Consider the following 21,036-nt stretch of genomic DNA (forward strand, 5'->3'; position numbering starts at 1 on the left):
ATATTTTGGGTGACTGGAAGTTGGTCATTCTAAACAAAAAGTAGCATTGTGTTCATTTTGATGATTACAGCTTCATTTTTTGTGATCTTGTTATGAGGGCTTGATGGTGGGTACGTCCAAATCAAGAGTCAAAACTGAAACCTACTGTTTGGATATTTATGCTACTTAATTAAGTGACAGATTGGATACAACAATTAAACACAGTGATTGATTTAGTCACAAGTGTGTTCTAGGAAACTTGATGGTTTCCAAAAAAAATTTCAGAATGTTAGGGTGCGGAATGTAGTAGTTGAGGTTAATTTCAGGTTGTGTTTGATGCATGGTGTTAATTTTGCTGCTTCTTAGTATATGCAGTAAAGGAAATTAAGTTTGGGCCAGGGTGAACATGTCAATTTCGGTTACAAATCTAGTGACTTAAAACATGTCATTGCAGCCATCTAGTGACAGTACTTTGATTGTAAATTGATGCCATGGTGTATATATATATATATATATATATTAGGCCCAATATCAATATCTTGGGTCAATTTGTTTTGCCTGATTAGCGAACCGAAAAAAGCAAATACAAAACCAAATCAAACCCAAAACCCAAACCGAGTGGTTCTGAAAAATAAAAAAACCACAAATTTGGCTTTTGGTTCGATTTTAGCTCAAAACTGCACCGTTCACACCCCTAGTTAGAGATAGAGAATCTAATGTGGTAGCTAGCTAGGTTAAATAAAATTTAGAGATAAATAATATTCATTTAATATATGGAGATGGATATGGACTATGGAGAAGCCAATGTGAATACTCTTAGCTAACTAACAATTATCAAATTTGACAAAATAACTTCAAACTTAACTGGCTAATTCTAGCTCTGCACTATACTCTTACACAAATTTTAAAAAAGGAGGATTATTTCAAATGTAGTTATATAATTCTTGACTAAAGCTTTAAGCATTAAGCAAGGATATATATTATGGAGCACTCATAATAAGTTCAACTTAGGTATGAGTTTTGTCAGATGTGAAATGTATATCATCTGTAGGGGTGTGGCAATAAACTGGAATTCGAAATCAATTAATGAATAGCTACATTTGAACTTGACAGTTTCATGTTAATCCATAGGTACGTACAACACATAATTTCCTATATGCAAATCAAAATTCTCATAGTAAATTAGGTTAAGAAGATGCCAGAAGTCTCACCATCTCGTAGAAATCCATCAAAGTGTAATGAAATAGATGATACCAACAACAGTGATATGACACAAAATATAGATAGAATGACTCTTGTGACGTTGTTTTGAGATGAAAGGTATGCATGCAAAAAGGAGTTAGGATTTCAATTGAGGGAGGGAGGTATTTGTGTTAGGGTTATGTTAGATATTTCCTATAACCAGATCGATCGAAATTAGTATTTTTATGAGGAAATCAGAAACCCTAGCAAGATTGAAGAATACTAGTACAAAAGAACGCTTCGAATAATTAGGTTTGAATCCATCATTCAACTGAGATGTGTCATATCGGATCACTTGGATCCGCGCTTCATATTAGGGGGGAAACTAAAGGACCGGGAATTTGATAGCCAAAGTCACTCACGTCTCAATTATTTCGTTTTTTATTAGAATAGATAGATTTAACTAAATTTACCGTGCATTGTGGTGGGTGGAAATTTTTTCGGTTTCGACATACTCGCTATTGCAAACAAAAATGAAAACCCAATAATAGTCACAATATGATCAAAAGCATTGAACCGAATTTTTATATTCATGATATGGTTCGATATAGTAGTTTTAATATAATCAAAACTATTTCAATATTCTTATATCAAAAGATAACTAGATATCCAAGTCCACGTATATTAGATTTTATAAAGGAAACATGTATAATAAATAACAAATCTACTATTATAATAAAAGACTAATCATGTATGCCACTTGTCACCCACTTAGCTATTCTTATCTTTTTTAACCTATTTTTTTTCAAAAACATAAATTCAAGAATCATAAATTTGAATCTCGTCAACTTATTTATCACGTTTCCTAAAAATTCGAATTCTTTTTTTATTTGGAAAGCTACAATCACGATTTACTAGCTGTTTAAAACTTTTCGTTATATATCTTTTTTTTATAACTAAGATATCATTAGTTGTTTATTTTTTCGTTATATATATTTTGTTGACTATATATTTGCTTAATGTGCAAAGTTTAACATTTTCATTAAAATTACTTTATCTAAAATTCTTAAAATTATGAAAATTTTAAAATATACATTAAAACCATTATTAATTTTAGCTGAAACTTTGGAAACCTTAATTCTGTTTTTTTTTTCTAAAACTCTAATCGTACGAATAATTATTAGTTTTAAACCTTAAAATCAAGTATTAAATTATGTTTTTTTTCATATTAATGCATATATAACCGTGGAAACAATCATGGTTTACTAGGTGTTTAATATTTCAACAACTTTTCAAACGAAATTATCTAATCACACGGGATGTGTAACAAATTATAAACATTCATTATTTAAAAATTTTAACTAATATAAATGTGTGTGATTTGATTTTTCAATCTTCCCTATATATAAAGCAATAGATTATTTTAGGTATATTTTTTTAAGGAAGAAATCAAGGGTCTAATATGATCAAGCTATAATTACGGTTTCTTTATTTAATCTGGTTAACTCATTTACCATGATTGTTTTCTGTAAATCTGAAAATTTTTCATTATTTTGGAAACTACAATCATGATTTTTAATTGTTTTAAATAATTATAGAAATAGAGATATAACAACATAATTAAATATTGCAACTTCTTTTTAAAATAATCACTAATAAAACGGAATTAGTATTCAAAGTTTAAAACATTCATTATCTAATATTTTCAAGTACTATATATAAGACATAACATGTAGTACTTTACTAACTCATACAATAAAACATCTTCACAACTATGGCAAATAGGTTAGTATGTTTTTTTTCATATTCCTACCAATTGCATTTTTATTTAATACTTTTACTATTTCATATACTCCGTGAATATATGACTTTTAATTGTAATAAATAAAAAAAACTTGAAACATTTCAATACAGATCGGTTGGTGACAACAAATTTTTCATGTTCAATCAACTTCCAAGTTCTACGGACTCTAAGGATGACTATATCATCAAAGTTCGTGTAATCTGGTTTTTGGATAATCATGTTTGGGATATGCATGAGCAAATAATCTCAAAGGACATGATATTAATTGATCGAGAGGTATATGTTATGTGTACTGATATATATTAGTTTCATTATACTATCATTTATATTGCCTTTTTTTAACATTTTTATTCTTTGTATAAGTCACGGAAACATGGTTCATGGGAGCATATTATAAAAATTTATATACACATTTGAGAGATATATATCTGAAAATACGTCTTACATTTTAAAGAATGTTTATGCAGGTGACTACAGTCCTACATACAAGCATGTGGATAAGGAAAAAAAAGTCACTCTCTTTCTGAAGTCAACTTTTACACTATGTGAGAAATTTGGTGGTGATTTATACAGATTTAAATTTCACGACATTGATGCACTTATTGACAATGTTACTAAAACGAACACCACTGTTGTTAAGTATTATGTTACATAATGATACTTTGTATTAAAATTATTCTGTTAGTATAATATTATTAAAAGTATCCAATTCAATAAAAAAAAATAACCAACATATATGTTTTTACTTGAAAGAACTTTGTTCTCACATGGACAGTTATACGTCGCCTTGCCAAGAGTTACAAGAAGGCATGTGCTAAAGATTTTGATTATTGATAAACAAGGTAATCTGACCAATAAAACTACAAATGTAGTGTACAAGGTATTTTTCTTAATTGTAAAATATTTGCGTAATGTTGCTTTTGTAATTACTGTAATTTTAATGTAAGTTGTAATTCTGTTAACAATATATTATAATTTCGTTGTTGATTGTATATTTCTTAATGTTGTAAATTTTAAAAATGAGAAAATTATAATTTGTCTCCCTATGCTTTATGGGCGGGAGCACTTAACTGGTCCATTCCGATTTTACGAGTTGTGTGCCATTAAAGAACATGGAGGCAAATCATAATTATCTCTTTTAAAATTTTCATCAATTACCCGTGTAATTCACGAGTCTCAAACTAGTGACTTATAATATGATAGAAAACCATTTAATCTGTATATTAAATAATATAATAATGATTCAATGCAAAAGAATTAATGATGTTTTATTCGTTGAAACATGTTTAATATAAGATGTAATATAAACTAGGGGATCAAATCCGCGCGTTGTTGTAGTGGGAACTTTTTGGGTGTACTAACGAGCGAAAGAAGAAAACCCACAAATACAATCGTAATATGACCAAAAGGTAATCGAAATGTGTTCGGTTTGGGATATTAATAAAAGAAGACGACGGAGAAAAGAAGCTGAAACAAGTTTTGGTGTTGGTGGGTACGCTATCAAACCTGATATCTCCAACTCCACAACTAAAAAACTTACCATTCTATCAACTCAAGCCTTTTGGTTTTAGAGAGTGTTTAGGATTTGCTTATTTCAGTCAACTTATAACTTTTTGAAAAGTTAAAAACGTGTTTGAGATTGCTTATTGTGTGAGTGAATAAGCTGATAAGTTACTATATTGTAACTTTGAACTTATTACTTGTCCAAAAATAAGTTGTAAAGAGGTAAAAATAAGGAATCCCAAATTTTTTTCGTTTGTATGTATAAGGGTGGTGGGGATGGGAGCGAGTACCTGGCCACGGTTAGGGCGGGTATCATGACAACACCGCCGTCACCACCCCATTTTCGCTACCAAAAGCAGTCGTTAAACCCAAGTTGCATGTGGGCCCATCTTGAATACACACACAGTGCCATAAACTCAAAATCCGAAGCCCCAATTTTTGCATCACAAACATCAAATTCATCCATTTTTTCCTCAAATCAACCATCACATTCTCACAAAATTCACCCATTCATTTGTGTTGGTACACATTAAATAAATGGATGAATGTATAATTAACTAAATCTTTAATTTATTTTTTAATTAAATGTATAGTTTTTAATTTATTTTTAGTTAACAAAATAATTAACTAAATGTATGATTTAATTTAGTAAAAGAAAACAAATAAAAATGAAAATGTTTTATGCGATTGAAAGGAGTGACGGTAGTTTGAAATGTGTAATATTGCACCCCCACCACCCTACTAACGCGATGCAAATAACACAATTCCCCAAACATCAAGTGTATATAATTAGTAGTTTATAATAAGTATAAATAAAAATAAAAGTTTTAGAGTTATTTTCATGGATACTCCAAAATATAATATCTATATTGCATGTTTGCTCTTAATTTTCTTTAAAAAAGTACTATCAAGATAGTTTGTTGTGTGTGCACCATAGCGTGGATACCATTAACTTTTTCAATTTAGTAAATGTAAAATAACTACAATATCCTTGAATTATTAGAGAAACAAAAAAAACAAGTAGAATAATTATTAAAATTATATTTAACTAAAAGACAAGCTATAAACTTTCACTCCTTTGATTTTTGCCACAAACTTCTGTATATATATTTTTTGGCCCCTCAACATTATTTATAGCTTTGATTTATTAGACTTTTATCACAAGGGTTTAACATATTTACTATTTGGTCTTAACTTTAATATCACCTATATAATTTTTGTTCCTTCAATTTTGGTAATTAACCATTTACTCTTTCAAGTTACATATTTACTTTTTAGTCCGCTAATTTTGTAATGAAACTTCGGTCACAAAACTTTTCCTTATCAAATCAAATCGATACCGACCGACTCCTTGTCACGTAACCACCAACGTGTGATATATTTTAAACATGTAATGCATTTAACATGTTGTCAACCCCCCCCCCCCCCCCGCGATAGTGGTGGAAACGACGTGGCATGCGTAGATTGATATTATTTTTTTTAGAACGACAAATTTTCTTGTATTTAGGCTACAACACTGCAAATTTGGAGAGCCCTGATGCACCACTGGCCAAATTATGTTGTCTTAACCGGGCCCACGTTGGCTTCAGAGTTTGGCTTGGGCGTTCACCCGATAAACCATACCGCCGACTGTCACTTGACAATCGTTGTGCCACCACAAGAGCATAACTATTTGGCGTAATACGTGGTGGGACGAAAACCCCGGTGAGCTCAGAGTTCGAACTGACAACCTTTGCACAAGGTCTAGCTCAAATTCTTCTTTGCCACCATCCATCCAAAAGTGACATAAGTAGGATTCAAACTTGAGTCTTCATTGGAAAACCTAAGCTTCCTACCACTAGACCACGAGTGAAAGGATGAATTAAGTGGGAGGATACATCGATATTTATTTAACATGTAACATTAATATATGTTAAAATTAATGTTATCCTAAAGTATCTTATTAATCTTGTAATTCAATAGAAACATTATAAAACCTTCTAACTTATTCTTGGTCTACAAGTTACAAGTTTAGTATATCTATTTCATTGAATATTTGTTTTAAAAAAGAAAAGAAAAAAATAGTTTAAAAAAAAGGTTTGCTGGCCGTGTGCCACTTTTCCCATATGTATATAAATTATTATTATTATTGAGGTTCTCTCTTAATCTTTAAACAACATTTATATTCATCTCAATCGTATTCAAACCCCAGCTATAAATAGATTCTATCATTCTCATTAATTTTCACATAAAATCTTCTCATTCTCTTTATTCTCTCTAGCATAATCAAGTAAGTTCTTATATTTATTGTTCCTCGCATTGATTTTTATCTTGTTTTTATGAATTTTTTTAGTTGTTCATATGTTCTTGAATCTTCCTAGTTGTTTATATACTCTGATCATGATCATCATAAATTGTTAATAAAAACCTTAATTTTTGTTTTAAAAAAATTATGATAATCATGTTATTCCATTAAACAACAATTATTTTTTCAAAATCTTGGATCAAAAGTAAAGTTTTTTCATGAACAACTATTATTATTCTTATGATCTTCCAAAAACTCATAATGTTATCATAACTAAAAATTATAACATTTTAATAATTGGACCTTGTACTTTCACAAATGTCCATAAACATCCAAAACTATAGTATGTACACTCTGAACCCTATATTTTCATAAATGTCAAATCACACCCTTAACTATGTGATATTACACTTTTAACCTCGTACTAAACTATTTATCAAAATCATGTTAAACATTTTGAGTTAATATACAAATAGAGTATAAACCGGGTATGTATCTGACAAGCAAACAGTTGTCTAAGGCAATAGTGGCGTAAATAATCTCATTGGACGTGTGACTCGTACCTGGGAATCAATTTGCTGTAGGTCATGCTCTTGGTTTAAAACATTCTAGTATGCGACACAGTAACTAATTTATAACTCAAAACTTAATTTAGGGCATCTAGTGACCGGTTCAACAAGTTATTGCGTGTGATCGTGTTCATCCAACAAGCAAGGTGAGTTCATAACCCCCTTTACATGTTTTAAACGTTTTATTCGTTGGGTGGAAAACAAACAAACAAACTTATACAAACTTATTAATTCCATGTTTTATTCATGCTATATTTTATCACACTTGTGCATGTTTTCAATCTACGAAAACTCCCACATCCCCATGCCACCATTGGACGAAGACTACATTGCTCTAGAAGACTTGGACGTGCCCTTGAACCCCTTATCACCTACTATCTTCTCCTACAACCCAATTAGTTGGTCCCGTCTAATGAGTACTCTTTCCCACACCCATGGAGAACTAATATGGGCCATATGTTTTTTCAAATCGTTATGGGCCTATTAGTTCTTCATGGGTGGGGGAAGGAGTACTCATTAAACGGGACCAACTAATTGGGTTGTAGGTGGAGATAGTTGGCGATGAGGGGTTTAAGGGCACGTGTCGCAATTCGTTCCAATTTGTAGCCCCTTCACTACGCATAGCCTTAGTAAATGATCCACATCATCACTCTCAAGTAAATTGATTGGTTTATTGTACCATGTCAGCATCATGACAATGTTATAACCAAATAACCAATATTTACAAAATTATTTTTAATGTATGTATGTACGTTACCTTTTAGAAGACAACTTGTGTACTTTCTTAGTGATTGAAATATTAACTTTACAATTGGTTTATTGGATGCTGGCTATTGTGTAGCCAGCGTGCCGACTCAAATGAATCGAGTCTTTTCACGTGTTATTGTTTGGTTGGTTGTACCTTTTATTGTTTTAGGGGCCGGCTGAAACCTTGTCGTCTTAGCCGGCCTAGCTTCTTGGGATAAAAGTCAACACTTTTTTTTGTAAAATTTTGTGTCAAAACGTCTATTTTCATTTTCATTGATTTTTCCAAACTACTCAATATCCAACACTACACCATGACTTGCGTCACTTAACCGAAACATATAACACCTTGCAAATAAACGAATACACTCATCGATTTCGAGAAGCAATGCAACGTTGATACGGTTTGCTGAAGACCCTGGCCAAGGGAGTCCGAGGAACCGGGATGAGCTTTCCCACCATTGCAAGAGGCCAACTGTAAAATCATAATAAGTATTACTACTAAATGACATACAACAAATAGGATGACTATATTCTTGAATGATCATCATATCATGTTTTATGAATATGCAACAGAACCAACCTGAAAACCGCGATAACAATAGACACCACCCATAAGTTCCAACCAAGTCTAACTGTTGATGTAAACTTCCCAAGGAATTGAATGATCATCACCTGTTTCATAAAACGAGTTACGGTTTCTGCACTTTGCAGTTCGCAAAACAAGCTGTCTAATTACCTGAAGCAATAATGTGGTTCCTATTACTCCCATAAAAATAGGATTTTTAGTCACTCCAGAAAATACATATATTTCTTCTGGTTTCCGAGCATTGAACTCGTTGAATATCTGTAATCAAAAGAAGAAAAAAAAACAGATTTTGAACTAACTGCATAACTAATTGAACAAAGTAGGATATATATTCATTAATTCATTCATTCATGTTGTTGAAGTTGAATCTTACTTGACACATGACAAATGCATTGAATATCAAGGTGTGCTTCACAGCATTTCCCCTTTCGTTATTCTTTAATTTGAGAATAGTTGTTCCATGGAAGTTAAGGACGAGGAGGACCACAACTTGATACAGAGCCTGCCAAATCCATACCATTTTCATTATTCTAAATCATATTCAACGTACGTAACAAAGTACCTACCTGTATAATTAAGTTCCGCCACATGATATTCGTCACAAGAGGTTCCCTGAAGATAAAAGATAGCATTTAAGAGCTAGGATTAAAAACAAATATATGCAATGCACAGATTGGTCTTGACCTTCGGCCAACAGGAGATCTGTGCATAAGATGATCCGTTGGAGGTTCAGTTGCCAATGCCAGTGCTCCGAGGGTGTCCATGATGAGATTAACCCAAAGAAGCTGCACCATGCATAAACACCACATTTGAGAAAAATAACCCAACGTGAATGTCACAGAAACACTCAGCAAGCATTCTACCGGTATTTGTTAATAAGCTACTTTGTGTGTGTGTGTGTGTGTGTGTTGAGAGAGAAGTAGAGGATATCAAACCTGCACAGTGTTTAGAGGTACTTCTCCAGAGGATATTGCTGCTACAACATTTATCACAAGTGCTGCAACGTTAACTGTAAGCTGGAACTGGATAAACTTCTGAATATTTGCATACACAGACCGACCCCAACGGACAACCTATAATGTTATGATCATTAAAACAAAGGTTCCAAATGTAACTATAATTAATCACATTGAAATATTTCCTTAATGATGGCATGCGAAATATAGTGATGTTTTATTTTGATGGCATGCACATACCTTTACGACTGAAGCAAAATTATCATCCAATATGATGATATCAGAGCTTTCTTTTGCAACTTCAGTTCCTTGAATGCCCATGGAAAGGCCTATATCAGCCTACGATACAGATAGAGATATACATATAAGCACGCACAATAGGCCAAGAGTTTAATCTTAAGCTTCATTTTGTTAGCAAAATTTAAGATGAACTGAAACCTCATGAAGTGCAGGCGCATCATTTGTTCCATCTCCAGTAACAGCAACAACGTCCCCAAGTTTACGAAGCGTTTGCACAAGCAATAGCTTATGACTAGGTGAAGACCTTCCCATCACCTATACATCCACATATTTAATTTATAGTTACTCAAGCTTATTAACATATTAAACCGTACCAATATCTGTTTGGAAGCATGCTCTCTTTCTTTCTCTGAATACTCATGAAACGTCTTTCCCTCGATAATGATTGGCTCTGTTGCATCTTCACCTGGACTAAGTATTCCACACTCCATGGCAATTGCTTTTGCTGTTTGAATATTATCCCCAGTCACCATCCGAACCTATTCATTAACATTTGTACCAAATAAGCTGTTGAAAAAAAATATATATATGTTTATTTAGCATATAGTGAAACAGGATTGAACTTTTTGATAAGCTGCTTACTAGTTTAGGATTCACAACAATTGTTACCGAAAATTCTATGTTTTTTTTACTACTCTTAACTTACAAGAACGTAAATGTATTTTCATCATCATTTGAGTGTTCAAATTCACATAGCCAGATTAAAAACAGATTTTCCAATAAAATTTTAAGACATATAAGCTAAACCAGAAGGGGGAAATTAGAACCTTCACACCAGCATCCGTACAAATTTTTACTGCATTTTTTACACCTGGACGACAAGGATCCTGCACAAGGTAGAATCCAGTACCATTAATCAACTCTACTTATGTTACAACCAAGTGATATTAAGTAGTAGAACATATATTTATTTTCAGAAAATAAATATAAGGAAGAGTAATTGGATGAAACTGAAGATGTTAAAAGTTCACTGTAATGCACTAATACATGCATGACACTAAGTTCTGTTTTAAAAATATACACACAAAGTATCAGTAATAAGTATACAAAATATATGTAATATGTTAGTGTATGCTTTCTCTTGTTAAATATTGTACAGTATAGTTGAGTACCTTTATGCCCACAATTGCAAGCAGAACAAGATCATCTTCAGGTAAATTCCAGTTTGCCAGCTGCTGTTCATCCGCAGGAACATCATCTATATTATAGTTTCTATATGCAATAGCAACACACCGCAAGCTCCTTGCAGCCATTTCTTCAATAGCTCTCTTAAAATATTCCTGTTTAATTTAAATCTATTAATAATACAATATATACTCCATCCGTCACACTAAAGCGGCTCTCTAATCTTTTTGGGTGCCATAAGAATAGCCCTTTTATTAAAAAAAAGCACCAAAAGAATCCTATACACACGTATGTATGTGTGTCTATATTCATATATTTGAACCTAAGTTACCTAATATACATAACATAAATACATGGATACAATCATGAACTATTATCTCCATTCACTTTCGAGAATATTGTGCAGCTGGTCAACCACAACAATTTACTGACCATATCATTATCAGTGGGATGCAAGGAACCATCTGCATCAAGATATTCTTTACAAGAAGCCAATACGATTTCAGCTGCTCCCTTCCAATGTATGCGAACTTGAGTACCAGCCTGATATTCATCACAAGTTAAATTTCTTTTCTGCATATATATAAAGCTAACCAAACAAAATTAGAAGCAAACATGAAATATTTCTTGTATGATAACCTCATATATTGTCAACTTGACGTCACAATGAAATACATTCTCATGTTTGGGATACATGTTATAAACTACAAATGTAAGTTAGTAAATAGACAATTACCCCTTGTAATGCAACTCCGCCTCGCTTCTTTGCAGAGTTAAAAGTAGAGACGTATAGGATGACAGACTCTGATCTGACAGTATCAAAGTTCATCCCAATCTGCAATTAATGTCATTGACTTCCATCAATATAAATTTACAGCACTCATGTAACAATGTTCAAACATAATAAATTGATACCTTTACGCCCCATTGGAGAATAGCCTTTTCTGTTGGAGAGCCAGAAACCTCTATATAAGCGCCGTCCTATCAACAAAAAAAGCACAGCCAAGTTTTTAGTTGGTCATGGGCCCACCCTACCCTCCATTAGATTTATGATAAATAGTAACATCACCTTGGAGGAGAAAACACTTCCTGCTGTGTTCTGCGCAATCCCCTCATTTAACAAAGAGACAACATTTGCATGATATTGCAATCCATCTTCAGGGGGGTCAATTTTCTTTTGCCCAACGTAGGCCTCCACAACCGTCATCTATATTTGAATTTCACTCGAAAGAGTTGGTGTCCGTGCCACATATACATTGAAACTGCTTAACTAAGTAACATAAAACCAACCTGATTCAGGGTTAATGTTCCAGTTTTATCACTGCAGATAGTAGTTGCAGAGCCCATAGTTTCACAAGCTGAGAGTCTACGGACCTACAGGTAATTGACAATATTATCTTTAAACCGCTTCTCTAGTTAAAAATTGGAAGCCCGAAAACAATATGTACCAGGGCCTTGTCTGCCATCATCTTCTTCATCGAGTATGCCAACCTACAGATTAAAAAAATAATTTTGAATCACAAGGCAAAACAAACACAGGTGCATTGCAGCATTAGTGTACTCACGTCAGTGTTACAGCCAACGGAAGCCCTTCAGGAACTGCAACGACAACAATTGTGACCTGAAAAGTTCATGCATTAGTCAATGAAAGAAAAGGATGAAGGCAACAGAGATGGATTCATCACAAACTTACTGCAGCAGTAAAAATCTTTATGACATCATTAATTGCTTCACTAGCACTCGTTTTTCCACGGACAAACTGGACAGTTCCATCAGGGTTTTTTGAGCTACCAGTGAAGAACCTAAACACGTTGCAGTAGTTATAAAATAAGTGAATTGTTTAAATCGATGCTGCAGGTGTAACAGAACAACTTTTACCTAGCCAGAAGGACAGCCAGCACTAGTAAGGCAACTGAGAGCCCAACTATGCCTATAAATGTTGCAACACCATTCAAGCGTACCTATCAACCATCATGAGTGATATAAATATATGTATAGAGAATAGTGATCGGATGAAGAGAGAGCAAATATATGTAAGTAAACCTGCAAGGGGGTTTCTTCACCAGTATCTTCTGATATGCTTGCCATCAACAATCCCCATTCGGTATTTATTCCCACACTAGTCACCTAATGATGGAACACAAAAGCTAATACAGGAAGTGCGTAAACGTTTACTTTTACTTCAGTATTACTCACAGATTGTTATAACAGATGTAAAGTTGTGTTTAGCAGATGTAACCGGATTCATATTAACCTAAGTTTGTAATGTTGATTAGCATTAATTTATAGTCCAAGGACCGATTAACACTTAATGAGGATGGCTGAAACTCCTTGTGATAATTTATAAAAGATAACAGATATTTACCAGCATAGTTCCAGCACCATCTGCTACCTTGCAGCCAGACATCAAAAAAGGTGCCTTTTGATCCTTGTGCACCTAAAAGTCTTATGGTATTTAAGAAAAAAGCTCAATAAACCAATTTCATTTAGAAATGAGGTCTAACCAGCTTACAATCTTGCTCTCCCCAGTCATGCTAGATTCATCGATGGCGAGAGAGTGACCCTTTATAAGGAGACCATCAGCAGGGACCTGCAGCATACCAAAAAAAAAGATGATAAATCACCAATAAATTAGAGTCATATAACTTTAAAGTATTTGTGAGTTTAACCTTTACCTGATCACCTATATTAAGAGGTATTACATCACCAACAACAATGTCATATATCGAAACCTTCTCTCTTCTCCCACCTCGAGTTATCTAATTGAATTTGCACGAAAGAAAGCTTAGCAGAAACAATATAGCTAATTGTAGAATATCTTAGCACACATGCAAGCAAACCTCTATCTGTATATTCCGCTTTTCTGCATTTAGGTTCTGAAACTGCAGGGACTGTCTATAATCACTGGTTGCTATACACAACACCATTTGCAAAAACAATATGCATATATGTTATGATAGTTAGCGTACTCACAACCACATCGATTCTATGTATCATATACCAATCACCTTACCAGTCACAAAAATAACCAGAAGAACAGCAAACGTAATGCTTCCTCCATCATACCATCCTTCTTCAAAACCCTACACAAGGAAATTAACGCATGCCTTCAAACAAAAAGTCCTTGTAAATCAGAATTGTCTAAAAGTTCAAACTTGCCTCTGTCTTTATTCCTAACACAAGTGAAACTGCAGCAGCTACTATTAATATAATAAGGGTTAAATCTTTCAAAGCTTCCCAGATGAACCTCTGCAAGTACGATTACCATCATCAACTGCAGCTGTTAACAAATAGGCTGAAACGAAGATTAATAATGTACCAAGAAGCTTCGTCCTTCTTTGACAGGATAGGTATTGGGTCCAAAGGCAATTCTGCGGTCTGACAATTCACTGTCGTCTCCTGGTACTCCCCTGTCGAGATCGGTTCTCAACATCTCAGATAACCCCATGACCTGAAAATGCATGCATGATCGAGCTATTAATATAAGAAGATCGATCGAGGGCAAAATTAACATGGTTAGTAAATAACTTGCCCCGCCACATTGAAGAAGAGCTGTTATATTATGATCCCTGGTCATTGAAACGAGTTCCTCGAGTTCAATCCCATAGCCACCACTTGCAGATGGAGTAGGGACCGTAGTGTCTAACACTATATTATATACACGGAAGAAATAATTATTACACATATATACATGTGACAAAGGGAAATTAAGGAAGCAAAGTTAATTACCAAGTGCTCGTTGGCCGGCTAATTTAAATAGCAATGCAGCCTGACAGATAAGGTGATGAGATAGAAGATTTTAAATGTACAAAGGTGTTGGATATAATATATATATAAGAGAAGCATGTATGTATGTATGTATGTATGTATGTATGTATGTATATTACCCTTATGGCTTGAGCATGTGCTCTGATCATCCCTCTCCTTTTTTCTTGATCTTCATTCTTTCTCAAGTCCAATGTGTATCGAAAGCGGCGTGAAGCATTAAGGACGAGGGCGGCTTGCTGAGATGGACATACATGCATACATACAATCAATAAGTGAAATATTATTTCTTTGTGATGATCATATATTCTCATTTTAACACTGCATGCATGTGAATGAATAAAGAAAGAAGTGAAATTACGTACCCTCCAGCGCCTGAGTGTATCAGTGGATGCATTTTTAGTAGTGACAATGTCAAAAGGATCGTCATTAAAAGTGTCTTCAACGACACCGGTTTCAATGTCGGCCCGAGGAGGAGAAGAAGAAGAGGAGCTGCTTCCGCTTCTAGCCATTGATAATTAATTATGAATGAATTGTGATAATTCAAAACACAAGACAAGACAGTGTTGATGTTGTTGCTGAGAGTGATCTGATCTCAACTCATCTCATATGGCTGATATTATGGATGGAAGTAGAGGAAAACCGTCATCTTAGCGTCTTTTTTATTTTCTTATGTTTTTATTTACTTGAATAACTAATTAATTAATAACTAATTTTGGTGTACGGACAGATCTATTGCCCAACATAACCACACTACATCCTACAAACATGCTTTGTTAATTGCTTCCCTATTTGACTGTTTTATTAAATTCTATATATTTTTCTCTTTTATTTTAAAGGACATACCAAAAAAAATACTAAAGTATTACTAGTCACATTGACAAATTATACATACGTTTTTTAAGGCTAAGACTAGAATAAAAAAGAAAGATGATTGGCTAAATGGGGTGGACCCCACCTTTTTGAGGCGTTACCCCGGTTGACCAACAAGAGGCAAAAAAAAAAAAATGGTGCCCCCACCCCCACCACAACGCTTAATCTCATATGACTGATATTATGGAAGGAAGTAGAGGACAACCGTCATCTTAACGTCTTTTTCATTTTCTTATGTTTTTATTTACTTGAATAATTAATTAATTAATTAATAACTAATTTTGGTGTATGGACAGATCCACTGCCCAACATAACCACACTGCATCCTACAAACATGCTTTGCTAATTGCTCGCCTATTTGACTGTTTTATTAAATTCAAATTTTTCTCTTTTATTTTGAAGAACATACCAAAAAATACTAAACTATTACTAGTCACATTGACAAATTATACATAAGTTTTTTTAAAGAAAAGACTAGAATAAAAAAAGATGATAGGCTAAATGGGGTGGACCCCACCTTTTTGAGGCGTTACCCCAGTTGGCCAACATGAGGCAAAAAAAAAAAAGTGGCGCACACACCCACCACAACAATTAATCTCATATGACTGATATTATGGAAGGAAGTAGAGGACATCCGTCATCTTAGCGTCTTTTTCATTTTCTTATGTTTTTATTTACTTGAATAATTAATTAATTAATTAATAACTAATTTTGGTGTATGGACAGATCCACTGCCCAACATAACCACACTGCATCCTACAAACATGCTTTGCTAATTGCTTGCCTATTTGACTGTTTTATTAAATTCTATATATTTTTCTCTTTTATTTTGAAGAACATACCAAAAAATACTAAAGTATTACTAGTCACATTGATAAATTATACATAAGTTTTTTTTAAAGAAAAGAATAGAATAAATAAAAAGATGATTGGCTAAATGGGGTGGACCCCACCTTTTTGAGGCATTACCCCGGTTGGCCAACGTGAGGCAAAAAAAAGTGGTGCCCCAATCCCCACAACACTTAATCTCATATGATATTATGAAAGGAAGTAGAGGACAACCGTCATCTTAGCGTCCTTTTCATTTTCTTATGTTTTTATTTACTTGAATAATTAATTAATTATTTAATAACTAATTTTGGTGCATGGACAGATCCACTGCCCAACATAACCACACTGCATCCTACAAACATGCTTTGCTAATTGCTTTCCTATTTGATTGTTTTATTAAATTCTATATATTTTTCTCTTTTATTTTGAAGAACATACCAAAAAATACTAAAGTATTACTAGTCACATTGACAAATTATAAGACTAGAATAATAGAAAAAAGATGACTGGCCAAATGGGGTGGACCCCACCTTTTTGAGGCGTTACCCCGGTTGGTTAACATGAGGCAAAAAAAGTGGCGCCCCCACCCCACCACAACACTTAATCTCATATAACTGATATTATGGAAGGAAGTAGAAGACAACCGTCATCTTAGCGCCCTTTTCATTTTCTTACGTTTTTATTTATATGAATAATTAATTAATTAATAACTAATTTGGTGTACGGACAGATCCACTGCCCAACATAACCACACTGCATCCTACAAACATGCTTTGCTAATTGCTTTCTATTTGACTGTTTTATTAAATTCTACATATTTTTCTCTTTTATTTTGAAGGACATACCAAAAAAATACTAAAGTCTTACTAGTCATATTGACAAATTATACATACGTTTTTTTAAAGCTAAAACTAGAATAAAAAAAAAGATGATTGACTAAATGGGGTGGACACCAACTTTTTGAGGCGTTACCCCGGTTGGCCAACATGAGGCAAAAAAAAAAAGTGGCGCCTCCACCCACCACAACACTTAATCTAACAATGGCATTCGTTGGTTAATCATTATCATCACAAATTCGAAGTTTATGCATGATGCATATCGGAACACACCCACACACATTTAACGACCTTACTTGAGGATTCGTGAGACATGACATTTGGACATCTAAGAGTAATAAATGACACTTGTAGATTGAATAACTCGATGGTTCACCCGAATTTTCCCATAGCATAAAACCTAGAAATCTGACAAAATGTATGTATGTTTGTGTGAATTACGAGAACGAGAGATCACAGGGAATGACCAAATGACAATCAAAGTCTATTTGAAGGGATAGGGCCAAGACTGCGGATCTATTCCAATTCATTTTCCACCAAACACATTAAAATTGAGGGAATTAAATTCCATTCTAATGTTTCAATTTATACACAGTTACCCGGTGAAAGTAACAAATAATGAATCTAACATAACCCATTTGATATTACATCGAAAACCGAGGGAGGGACTTGCATATGATAGACTAAAAACAGGGGGAACCGTGACTTGAAGTTCATTTCCGCTTGTTTGATCAGTGACCATTAGAAGAAAGGAACATCCCTGCTGACGAATCATTTCAATAGTACGAGTGAGACAATTTCAAACAACAATGGTCTCCCCTCCTTCACTGCATTACTACTCGGCTATTGTACCCACTACAGAAATAATGTAGAACAATATGTACTTTTGACAAAAACTGAAGTAAAAAATAATAATAATAATAATAATATTCTAAGATAAAATTTTATAATGTCTGGCATGTTAATTTGAAGTTAATCTCAAAAGGTGGTTATATCAAACTATGACAAATATAATAGAAGCAGCAGCATATTTTGGTTTACTTTACACTTTCACTTTGGTCACCCGTCTCCATTCTCTCCACTTTCTACTTTCTACCGTTGCAGTTGCCACCACTATGACGATGAATAACTGTTGCAGTATGGCAGAGGCAGCAGTTAGCCCATTTACACACACAAATATACATGTATTTAACTGTTAAAACCCCTACCTCATTATGTCGATGCTACTTTCCCACAGCTGCCTTGGTCAAATCCCTTAAACTTCCCTACACATTTATACTCAAATTTCAATAACAAAAATTCCATTTTTAATCACCTCATAGGGGACAAAAACTAAAACCCCTCAGTGTGCAAAAAAGGAAAACATATTGAAGTCAGCAGTTTAGGTTTCCTCACAAAAACAGTCTCCAAAAAGTGATTGGAATTACTAGCATCAAAGATAAATGACATACCTTATTCGCCCACATCAAGCCACATGCGTTACAAAGAGTTTTAGGTCCATCAGGTCCTTTGCGCATCATTGGAGTAGATTTCTCATTCACACCACAATGCCTACAGCTGCATCACATGACCAAATAATATATGATTAATTGAATAACATAAGTGATTATTAAAATCTCCTATATAATAGTTTGAAGATAAGACAATGTTATTTAAATAGGAAACTAGATGATCAGTGATCACCAACAAACAATAATAGATATCTCCTCTAATATACTGATCCCAGTCAAAAACTAAATAAATAAATAAAGCCTAAATTATATAAAAAGCAGAAAATGCTTATTTTGATTTTCAATATTTTCCCAACACATAAGTGACTTGCAGAAACCTAAGAACTTAATACAAAATTAGAAATACCAATAACAATAATCTTCCAAGCAAAATAAGAAAGCTGATGAAAACAATTATAAGCTCAAACAATAGATTGCACAAACAAATGGCCTGGCTTTCTGCATGTTTAAACAACAGCGTTTTCGATTTGAATAAAATAGAGGCTTACACAGTTTCTTGATGCTGGTTACCACTACCGTCCGAGTGCCAACTTTGATTTGAGTCCCAGCTTGTGGATGCATCCTCATGAGTGGGCTTTGAAGAAGTAAACTGGCCTTTATGCCGTTTCATTCTACAACAATAAGTAAGGAAACATATCAAGCGCGCGCAGACAGAGTAAACACACTTCCAATATAAGGCATATGAACAGCATTGGTAGAAACAGAATACAAATACATGTTATAACTGGAAGTTGGAATCTACCCCTTACCCGAGGGCCACTTCCTTGCGAACGGTATAAAGAATTTTCTTGTCAAAATTCCTCGATTTCCTCTTTTCACGAAATCTCATCAGTGAGGCCAGCCTCCGCGAATTACTGGACAGATCCTGGTAAACGAAAATTATAAAAAAAAAATCTAAACAAACATACAGTGATGAACTTAATTCCTACGCATACCCTGTTATTCTGGTTATGGGTTAAAGGCATATACGGAGGCATGCTTCCGGTTGCGGGATCTTCACAGCCACCTAGTAACAGAAGTACTGCTTGAACCTGATAAAATGTTAAAAACATAATAAAACTTATGAGGTTGAAGATAACTAGAGCATAAAAATAGTTAGAAGTGATTAAACGAATGGTACCTTGTCGGTAGATACGGAATCGAACACGTAAACCTGACCCTGGAAAGAGAGAGTAAGCTGGTTTGTATCATCAGCGGTGGCAGCAGGCAACAAGGCATTATGGTTATCAGGATCATGGTGAATCATGTTGTCATTAGTTAACTGGTGTAAGTCATCATCATGTTCTTGCTGTTGCTGTTGCTGTTGCATTTGGGGATGATAGTAGGTATCTGGCATCTGCATTGATGCTTCATTCACATGAAGCTCATCCATTCCTCAGCTCGATTAATTTACCGTATCAATCTACAATATTCATATCGAAACCGAAACCCTAGCTATTGATGTTGTATGAATTACAGAAAATTAACAATTGGAATTGACGGAAGATTAACAGGTTTTGTATCTAGTTAATTGGTCCAATCAAGTAAGTATATATACTTGATCGAAGGAAACACACAGTACTTACTTCAACGATTGGAGGCAACAATCTCTCTAGGGTTTCTGCGAATTGTTCCCAAATTGCTATTTTAATTCCGTTTTTATGTTTTGTTGAATGATAAACAAAGCCCGCATTAGCAAAAGGTTGGCCCACCATCTCATCGTGTAAAGGCCCACTGTGATAAAATTATGCACTTCTATATTGAAACAAGGAGAAAGTCACGAGACTAGAGGTCATTCTATATTGAAAGAGGGACTTTTGTAACAGTTTTGTCTACCGAGTTTAGAGACATTGATGATAACTTTTGACTGTTAGGTTAAGGAGCTGGCATACGGTCATGGTTGTAAAACTCGTTTGACGCTAGTTAAACAGTGAGGTAAGTACTAACGATTAATAGGGATTAATCATATTCGAATTTTGATATGTAATTTGAAAAACTAGTTCAAAGTTCACATAGTATATTTTAACTTTTAAGCATAAACATAACATTAACACCTCAATGAGAAAAAACAAATAACTAGGGTTAACAAGTCCCACTGCCAACCAAAAATTAAAAGAAAATTAACAATAATTAAAAATTTTAAAATAATAGTTTTTAATAAAAATGTCTGATTTGGACGTTTGGCCTGGTTTGGGCCGATTAGGTT

At 33.9% G+C, this 21,036-nt stretch overlaps 1 protein-coding gene and 1 pseudogene across 4 annotated transcripts; both read right to left on the reverse strand.

Moving 5' to 3' along the window:
• Window positions 1-8,316: 8,316 nt before the first annotated feature.
• LOC143553955 (calcium-transporting ATPase 9, plasma membrane-type-like) lies at window positions 8,317-15,312 on the reverse strand (annotated as a pseudogene). The gene is made up of 32 exons (XR_013138921.1): window positions 15,166-15,312; window positions 14,923-15,039; window positions 14,765-14,804; window positions 14,568-14,683; window positions 14,355-14,486; window positions 14,195-14,284; window positions 14,049-14,118; window positions 13,876-13,946; window positions 13,711-13,794; window positions 13,548-13,625; window positions 13,401-13,472; window positions 13,079-13,162; window positions 12,914-12,996; window positions 12,601-12,837; window positions 12,484-12,526; window positions 12,326-12,409; window positions 12,105-12,242; window positions 11,951-12,016; window positions 11,772-11,870; window positions 11,468-11,578; window positions 11,023-11,190; window positions 10,678-10,737; window positions 10,225-10,389; window positions 10,049-10,165; window positions 9,851-9,949; window positions 9,590-9,727; window positions 9,339-9,439; window positions 9,221-9,266; window positions 9,028-9,156; window positions 8,805-8,912; window positions 8,649-8,740; window positions 8,317-8,540 (listed from the first exon to the last, which is right to left on the reverse strand). The product of XR_013138921.1 is annotated as a calcium-transporting ATPase 9, plasma membrane-type-like (transcript).
• A 2,753-nt stretch (window positions 15,313-18,065) lies between these two features.
• Window positions 18,066-20,476, reverse strand: LOC143553946 (GATA transcription factor 28-like). Of its 3 annotated transcripts, none has more exons than XM_077043830.1 (7): window positions 19,972-20,476; window positions 19,787-19,882; window positions 19,601-19,716; window positions 19,340-19,462; window positions 18,792-18,897; window positions 18,549-18,605; window positions 18,066-18,425 (listed from the first exon to the last, which is right to left on the reverse strand). In XM_077043830.1, exons 1-6 carry the CDS (start codon window positions 20,221-20,223, stop codon window positions 18,564-18,566), a joined length of 735 nt encoding a protein of 244 aa, XP_076899945.1. In that variant the 5' UTR covers window positions 20,224-20,476; the 3' UTR covers window positions 18,066-18,425; window positions 18,549-18,563. The 3 variants fall into 3 exon arrangements, with proteins under 3 accessions (XP_076899945.1, XP_076899944.1, XP_076899943.1); XM_077043829.1 differs by having other exon boundaries at window positions 18,066-18,428; XM_077043828.1 differs by having other exon boundaries at window positions 18,066-18,469.
• Window positions 20,477-21,036: the final 560 nt, after the last annotated feature.

The sequence above is a fragment of the Bidens hawaiensis genome, unplaced genomic scaffold (genome assembly GCF_021521415.1).
Source record: "Bidens hawaiensis isolate Kalapana, Puna unplaced genomic scaffold, B.hawaiensis_p1.1 tig00017459_1, whole genome shotgun sequence".
Taxonomy (NCBI): domain Eukaryota; kingdom Viridiplantae; phylum Streptophyta; class Magnoliopsida; order Asterales; family Asteraceae; genus Bidens; species Bidens hawaiensis.

Coding starts and splice junctions, on each gene's coding strand:
- LOC143553946 (XM_077043830.1), bottom strand. CDS start 20,223: ATGGATGAGCTTCATGTGAATGAAGCATCAATGCAGATGCCAGATACC. Junction 19,463..19,600: donor CGCAAGGAAGTGGCCCTCGG/GTAAGGGGTAGA, acceptor TTATTGTTGTAG/AATGAAACGGCATAAAGGCC. Junction 18,606..18,791: donor GCTTGATGTGGGCGAATAAG/GTATGTCATTTA, acceptor ATAAATGTGTAG/GGAAGTTTAAGGGATTTGAC.